This window comes from Carassius carassius, chromosome 31, assembly GCF_963082965.1.
Source record: "Carassius carassius chromosome 31, fCarCar2.1, whole genome shotgun sequence".
Classification (NCBI taxonomy): domain Eukaryota; kingdom Metazoa; phylum Chordata; class Actinopteri; order Cypriniformes; family Cyprinidae; genus Carassius; species Carassius carassius.
In genome coordinates, this window is record NC_081785.1 from 10,332,869 (window position 1) to 10,341,648 (window position 8,780).

The 8,780-nt window shown below is 38.5% G+C and overlaps 1 protein-coding gene across 1 annotated transcript; it reads left to right on the forward strand.

The window, feature by feature from the left end:
- Positions 1 to 5,137: 5,137 nt before the first annotated feature.
- Positions 5,138 to 8,540, forward strand: LOC132111512 (N-acetyllactosaminide beta-1,3-N-acetylglucosaminyltransferase 2-like). The gene is made up of 2 exons (XM_059518882.1): positions 5,138 to 5,595; positions 6,581 to 8,540. Exon 2 carries the CDS (start codon positions 6,599 to 6,601, stop codon positions 7,790 to 7,792), a length of 1,194 nt encoding a protein of 397 aa, XP_059374865.1. The 5' UTR covers positions 5,138 to 5,595; positions 6,581 to 6,598; the 3' UTR covers positions 7,793 to 8,540.
- The last annotated feature ends 240 nt before the right edge of the window (positions 8,541 to 8,780 follow it).

An 8,780-nucleotide genomic window follows, 5' to 3' on the forward strand; every position in this document is an offset into this window, starting at 1 on the left:
TGAGCCAGGATATGATATTTGCCAGAACATCTGTCAATTTATTTGCAGCAGCTTTGGCATTTTCACCATGCGTATCAAATGCTTTCTGTAAATAAAGAAATACAGCTCCCACCGCTCCACCTTTATCCATTTAATGCCTTTTACCTTTTCAATAAAGTAACAATTAGCCGTTTCTGTTGAATGATTTATCCTAAAGTGGAACTGCATCGGATGTAATTGAAAAGGGCTATTATTAAATTTGTCAATCATTTGTCTGGCCACCAGTTTTTCAAACACTTTTGATATTGTGGAGAGCAAACTAATTGGCCTGTAATTGCTGGTTAAACGGGGGTCGTCTCCCTTAAATATAGGGTCCACAACTGTTGGTTTCCAAGAGGTGGGGAATCTCCCTTGATCTAATGAACTATTCATGTTTTAAAGGGTTAACTACTGAGGAACTAATTTGTTTCAATAAAAGTGTGTCTATACCATAGATATCTTAAGCCCTTAAGGACGTAAGAGACATGACTACCCTTTCAACATCTAACTTGATCTAACTACTAGAGCTGAAACAACGAATCGATTTAATCGATAAAAATCGATTATTAAAATAGTTGTCAACTAATTTAGTCATCGATTCGTTGCTAAATAACTTTTATTTGCCGTAAGCGGCTCATTTCGTGCATATTTCAAATCTGCGGTGACCAAAGTGTGGCAGTAATGAGCCACCGGAGGTTTTACTCAGCCAATACAGCAGGAGAAGTAGCGAATAGCCAATAGCTGGCCTCGTTTTATGTCACGTGCTTCCCGAACAGCGTCTCTGCAACATTTAGCGGGATGTGGGAGACTGGGAGTACTTTACTTTGAGCCTTGAAAAAAGAAGAGTAACCTGTAAACTCTGCACTACTGAACTGTTTAAGGGGACGTTCACATATCGCGTCTTTTGCGCGCTCTAGTTCGTTATTTCCAACACCGCATCGAGTTAAAAACATTTCAACTTTTCAGAATGCTGCAAGCGCATCGCGGGTCATGTGACAAGAACTAACCAATCAGCTTCATCCTTTCCCGTAACAACGTTAAAAGCTCAGTCAAGATGAAAGGAACAGCTGATCATAGTATATGGATTTCCATTTTGAAATAAATTTAGTAGCAGAGCTACTGCAAGCGATTTTTTGAGCTGCAAATCCATTTATCCTTTGCTGAAATTTCCGCGTCTTCAAGGAGAGAGCACGTCATGGTTGCTTATCAAAGGCAGACGCCTCAGGGGCGCTTCTGCCCGAGCGCTTTGGAAAGAAGGAGAAAGCGGTGCGCCTAGCGTTTTCCACGCGTTTTTAGGCGCGATTTGTGAACGGCCCCTAAGACTTTTATTTGTGCAGATTCTCCAGTACAATGTTGTTTGCAAATGTTTAGTCGTAAAAGCTGATAACATTGCTTTTTAACAGTTAACATTTAAAGCTTTACAAACATGTTCTGTGATCAGTTTGTCGTTTACCAGTTCAAAATTCAGTCGTGCAGCCTAATTATGACTGAATGAGAGAGGTAAATGTTTAAAGATATTTGAAATGCACTTTTTTTCTAAGTATTCACTGCTCATTTTCACACAGCAGGTTTTTTGTGTGTGACTGTCCAATTTTTTTTTTCTGGACAACCTTCTGATGGATTTTACTTTAAATTGTGAGTTCCATTCAGGTTTCATGCCACTGGCACTTTATTCGAAGCATTGTTTACAATTTCACAGCATAAGCTATAAAGCTGTTTCCCAGTAAATAATAAAATACAATGCACTGCAATTTTATTCTGTTTTATCCTTATTCTTCGTGAAAATATGTTCTGAAAGATTCCTTAATAAGCTTTGTTCGGGATGTTAAACTACTTTAGGAGCTCTAAGGACTGCCATGGTGAAAACATTATTTGAAATCTACTTGTGAAATTTGCTAGAGTATGGGTCAGTTTTCTGATTGCAGAAGAGTTCGACAAAGGATTACTAACACAATAAAACAACTCCAGGTATATTTTTGATTAGGATATGACAGTGCAAAATGGTTAAAATCTCTTAAAAATCTATGCTGAAGGATAAAGACCATTTATTAATAATTTACTTGGGGAAAAAATGGAAAAAACTAAAATATAAGTACATAAACCGATTAATCGTAAAAAATAATCGACAGATTAATCGATTATCAAAATAATCGTTAGTTGCAGCCCTACTAACTACATCCAACTCTAACTTCTTACTGGTCTTAATACTAAAGCTGTCTCACTAGCATTACTTGTTCGTAAATAAGATTGTACTGTGAAACCTTGAGCAATTCTTTGAGCTATTTTATCCACTGATTCAATAAAATACTGGTAGTGATTAAAGGCCTGTGCCACATCAATTGGACTCTTTAAAATTGTATCATTAGGCTAATCTTCAATTCAATTGGCCTTGTTTTGATATTATTTTGCCTAATTTTTTTAATCTGTCTCCATATAGTTTGTTACCATGAGCATTTTCAATAACTGTGATTTAAAAAAATAAAATAATAATATAATCTGCCTTTGCTTTCCTTAATACTCTTACTACCTTATTTCTTTACATTACAATTTTTTTCTATCATTAGTCACTTTTGCCAGTTAGCTAAGAGTTTTGTGTTTTAATGCCAGATTTTTATAATAAGTGAATTAAATAATACTATTTTGATTTTCTAGTGAAGGCAAGAAAAATAAGTTTGAGTATATGTACTATAACAAGTATATCAGTGATATTTATAGCACTATAAAAATAATGTGAAGTGAATCTAATTGAAATGAAGTTTGGCATCAGTACAGAAATGACTTCATATCTTTTAAAAATTGAGTAAAGACAGGAAAGCTAATTTAATAAGGAAATTGAGGAAACCTAACCATACATGCACACCTGTAACCGCACATCAGCTGAATTCTGTATTGATGCAGTAAGTTGCGATGTTGCTTGGCAACTATAGTCAATTCAGCTCTACTTTGCATTGTGTCAGAACAGCAGATTCTTACTTGTTTTGACTTGTTCTGGACAACACTTTAATTTCTCATCACATTTTCATTCACTTTTTTGCACATGTAAAAAAATTAAAATCCGTCCTGCCTGCTGAGAGCTGTGTAGAAATACAAATAAAAACCTATAGCAGGGGTCTCCAAACTCGGTCCTGGAAGGCTGTTGTCCTGCAGAGTTTAGCTCCAACTCACCTCAACACACCTGGATCAGCTAATCAAGCTCTTCCTAGGCATACTAGAAACTTCCAGGAAGGTGTTTTTAATTGGGGTTGGAGCTAAACTCTCCAGGACCGAGTTTGGAGACCCCTGCTCCATACACACAAATGTAAATGTATCTACAGCAGTAGCACAAAATATTTAACTCCCCATGGTGTATAATCCTATTTTTTGGCATTGCATAGTTGATGTGGTTTCTGGGCATGGTTGCTTAAGTTCCTTTCCTAACCAACAGCAAGATGATTAACCAAGAGGTTGGTTGGTTTTACAAAACAAGAAAATTCTTTCACAACCGTAGATGAGCTGGATTGTAAAAGTAAACAGAGTTAAACCATTTGTAAAGGGCTAGTGAAAGGATCCGTGCGAGTCTTTATTCTGTTGATGTGAGGTGGAGAGTGATTCAGTTCATTGTTTATACAGCAAATGCATTGTTAATTATTAATAAGAGACTTCACCTCCAGGGGTCTCATTAGCTACTTTGTGCACTTACGGTCAGAGAGAATGGAAGCAAATGCACTAAATGTCTGGACTCTAGCTCTTGCACAAGTCATCAGTACCATCAAAAGTACTTTATGCCCTGGACATGGCTTTAATTGTTGTGGCAATGCCTTTAATCAATCAATCAAGTTTTATTTATAAAGCACATTTAAAAACAACCTTGGTTGGCCAAAGTGCTGTACAGTAAAATAAGAGAAACAAACAAAACAAGAGAAAAAAACACAAGTTATGGTACATTAAACGCATAAGAGAAAAAATGTGTTTTCAGCAAAGATTTGAATTCAGCTAGTGTGGAGGCTGATTTAACATGTAGTGGTAGGGTATTCCACAGCTTAGGGCCGACTACTGCAAAAGCCCGATCACCTCTTCGTTTTAAGCGAGATCGTGGAACAGCCAAGAGATGATGATCCTTTGATCTGAGTGATCTTGATGGATTATGAATACTAATTAAGTCGGAAAGGTATTTAGGGGCCTGGTTGTTAAGAGATTTGTAGACAAATAATACAATTTTAAAATCAATTCTATATCGGACTGGTAACCAATGCAGAGAACGTAGAATTGGTGTGATGTGATCTCGTTTTCGGCTGCCAGTGAGCAGACAGGCAGCCGCATTTTGGACCATCTGAAGACGAGAGATGGAAGTGAGAGTTTTAACAAAAATGAGTCTTCCATCCATTAAAGGGTTAGTTCACCCAAAAATGGAAATTAGGCTGCGTTTTACTCACCACCAAGGCATCCTAGGTGTACATGACTTTCTTCTTTCAGACGAATCCAGTAGGAGTTATATAAAAAATTGTCTTTGATCTTTCAGGCTGTTTCATGGCACTCAATGGGTGTTGCATTCTCTCAGTACAAAAGACGTGAAATAAAAAGTGCCCTTCCAGTTATAAAAAAAACTCCTCACACAGTTCCGGGGGGTGACCGAAGGCTTCCTGTAGCGAATCAATGCGTTTTTGTGAGGAAAAATATTCAAAACATAATAATCACTTAAATCTAGTTTGTGCTCACTGTTGTAAACTAAGCAGTTCCGAGAACATGATGTATGGAGGTCAGCGTTGCACATGTGCTGGTGAGTCTTGTGAAAACAAACCAACATTTGTTAACAGGACCAAAAGAAGCAAAGTTACCTTTTGCGAAGAATAACCAGTCTCCTCTTGGCATGCCCAAAGCTGACCTCCATACGTCATGTTCTCGGAACTGCTTAGTTTACAACAGTGAGCGCAAGCTAGACTTTTAAAAAAAAAAAATTTTATGATGATCATGATGAGTGTGTGTGTGTGTGTGTGTGTGTGTGTGTATATGTGTATGTGTGTATCTCACACACACAAATACACAAATGTTCTTACGATTATATATACATGTTCTTATGGGGAAAATAAATAATGCCTGATATATTAAATTAGTTTTAGTTGTTTCCATTTCAATTGGTCTATTTCAAACAGTGATTTACATTGTGGCATTGTGGATATGAAGACATTTGAGTGGAGTCACAGTGGAAGAGTGTTTTTGCAAATAATTTCAGAATTTGTTTAGCTTTAGAGCTTGATGTACCATTGTGAAAAGTACTAGACACACTAGATTTTCACCTAGTGATTTCAAGCAAGGTCAACAAATAATTGAGCTCAAACCATGTGGACTAATCCTCAAGTGTCAACAGACTGTTTACTTTTGCTGTTTCAGGCCCTGATGTTCTCTCAAATCTTCCATGTGTCCATTAGTGCAGCAGCAGGAAAACATGTTTGTTTTTCTTTCTCCCCAGATCTGGATTTCCTCTCCACACCATCCCTGTTTCTGTGATTCGCTCTGTTAGTGAGTCAGGATGGGCTAAAAACATTTGCTAGCACCTGCGCACCATACATCTGGACCCTCCACAGTCTCGCCTGTGCACAGGTAAACAGGCACACATGGCCCCAAATAATTTTAGTTCATAATTCAATAGCATTTCATCTGAGAAAAACACATTCTGATGGTATTAGCTGTTGTTTTTCTTTAACTGACTAACTGATACAGATTTTAATGTTTTTTTTCCTGTTCCATAGCCTTTTTTTTTTTTTTTTTGTGAGAGAGCAAGGTGACTGGCAGATATAATTTCAATCATTATATAACAGAAAAATTTTTGCCGCACACCACAGCTTGCTAAAATTGCAAAACATAAAGATAATGCTGTTTCTTGTTGGAAATCAATGACTCTGTCATTGACTGGCTCATACTGTATGTAGTCTTTAAATCACCACTTATCCCAGAGGCCAGCCACTCTAAATTTAGTCCTTTGTCGCACCTGTAACGCAGAAAGAATGGAAAAGTAAGCTGAACTGAAGAATGTGGAGTTCAATAAATGAGAGAAACCATGTGCAACAGAGCAGAGGGGTTGCTTGGAGACAAAAGCAACAAAGCAAGAGAAAAAGAGAGGAATTGGTGAAAGAGAAGTAACAGGTGGATAAGAAAGTGACATTTTTTAGATTAAATAAAGGAAGTGATATTAGTCTTCAATAAGTGTGAAATGTCCGACGTGTAACATTTCTCATATTATTGGAATTCTGAATTTCAACAGACAAAATTATTACAACCCCCCCCCCCCCCCCTAAAGAGGTTCCCTTTAGTTTAATCTTAGTTGCCGATCTAAAATTAATTAATCCATGCTTGAAATTTGGTCCTGGATTAATAGAAAGTTCAAAAGAACAGCGTTTATTTAAATGGAAATCTTTTTAGCAACATTTAGAAATGTCTTTTGTCCCTTTTATCAATTATTATCAGTTTTATCAATTTGAATGTTTAGTTTTAGGAGCCAATGGCTGCCAAGTCACCTTTCAGTCTGTAGGCCTGAGAGTTGTCCCTAACGTCCTTACCCATGTTATTCTTTGTCTCTGCTGTGTAGGTGTTGAGTCTCGACACCATGCAGGGACCTCGGAGGAAGATGAAGGTCATGGTGATGATGACGATGGTGTTCATCTTCATAGTGGTGGAGGTTTCTCGCAATGCTGGGAAGGGAGACAGCAACAAAAATAAGCAGCTGTTTCCCACAAAGCGTTTCTGGGCAAAAGATCTTCCCAGTAACGCATACTGGAATCGCCTGCAGCAACAGCTGAACTACATCAACAACCGCAACCTAGAAAAGCTCAACTTCACGACTGATAAGCTTCCAGACTGGCTAAACGACACGGTCAGTCTGGACTCCTGTGAGCCAGACTTCAAGGTAACCACCCAAGTCAAGGATTACAACTCGCTACCAGATCGCTTCAAGGACTTCCTGCTGTCTATGCGCTGCAGGTCCTATCCCATCGTGCTGGACCAGCCAAACATGTGCAAAGACCCACCGTTCCTCCTCCTAGGTATTAAATCTTTAGTCCCACACTTTGATCGACGTCAGGCCATCCGCCAGTCATGGGGCAAAGCTGGTCGCCTTGCAAACAAAACAGTTGTCACGGTGTTTCTTCTTGGAAACGCAACCACGGAGGACTACTTCCCAGATCTCTCAAAGATGCTCCAACATGAGAGCTCCATACATCAGGATATTCTTCAATGGGACTATAGGGACACCTTTTTCAACCTCACCATCAAGGAAGTGCTTTTCCTGGAATGGCTGAGCACCCGCTGTCCAGGAGTCAGTTACATTTTCAAGGGCGATGACGATGTTTTTGTTAACACCGTCCGCATTCTAGACTTCCTAAGCAATCTTTCTCATGCCAAAGCCAAGGAACTGTTTGTAGGAGATGTGATCACCAATGCTGGTCCGCATAGAGACAAAAAGGTCAAGTATTTTATCCCGGAGAGCGTGTTTGTTGGTACGTACCCTTCTTATGCGGGTGGGGGCGGTTATTTGTTCTCGGGACAGCTGGTCCAGAAACTTCATAACATCTCAAGGTCGGTGCCCCTCTACCCCATTGATGATGTCTACACAGGTATGTGCCTTAAGAAATTGGGTCTTGCCCCTGAAAAGCACAAAGGCTTCAGAACCTTTGATATCGATGAGAAATATCGCAATAATGCCTGTGCCTATAAAAGCCTGATGCTGGTCCATCCCAGAAGTCCTCAACATATGATTAAAATCTGGGCTTGGCTGAATGACCCAGCCTTGAACTGTCGCTGAACTGCTGATCTAGGGTTTTGGCTGCTTTAAAGGGACCGTTCACCCAAAAACGTTAATTCTGTCATCATTTACTCACCCTCATGACATTCCAAACCTTTATGACTGACTTCCTTCCTTTTCTTGCTTTCTTTCATGTTCTTTGACCAGAAAAGCACTGTGATATTTTTCAATGAAGTCAGTGGGATCCAGGTTTTTTTTTTATTTTGGTCCCCATTGACTTTCAATGCATGGACATAGTCATTTTTCAGAATGTATTCTTCTGCAGTTTGGAATAACGAGATGGTAAATAAATGATGACAAAATTGTCAATTTTGGGTGAACTAGCCCTTTAACATTTTACTGTGTTCTAATGTGATTTTTATTTAGCATCTTTATGGACTTCATTTCATGTCAAAGGTCAGAAGCAATGATGAGCTCTTTAGATGTGGCTCTGATTTTCTACCCACGTAGTATGGCAATTTCTTGACTTTTTGTGTCAAGAAATTCTGCTGATAATGTTACAAGTATTTATACAGTGCTTTCTGGTTGTGTGATCAGCAGTGGAGGATGTAGTTCAGCTGGTCTGGACATGGCACTGTCGATACACTGCACACCTTGGCATATGTCTGTTGATCATTGAGTTTTATTTTTTTTTCTATTGGAGAATTCTGTTGCATTATTCTAAAATGAACATGTTTGAACACTCATACATTAAGAAATCTTGCAGACATCTATGCAGCCTTTACAAGCCTCATCCATACTTGCTGTTTTAATTTGTGGCGACAGTGGTTTTGGATGACAACTAAATATATGTTGCCTACCCAAACTTCTACATGCATGCCTTTGACTTCATGCATGAATGTCTCTCTTGCTTCTAGAAGTTTTTTTTTTTTTTTCAGGAGTGGACAATCAGTTGCAAGTCATAATCTTAGTTTTGTATTAACAGATTAGCCAATACCGGGTCATTGAGTCAAATAAATATGTAAAAGGTATAAAATCATTAACTAAA

Excerpts from the sequence above, each read along its gene's own strand:
- LOC132111512 (XM_059518882.1), top strand. The coding sequence starts at position 6,599 with ATGCAGGGACCTCGGAGGAAGATGAAGGTCATGGTGATGATGACGATG.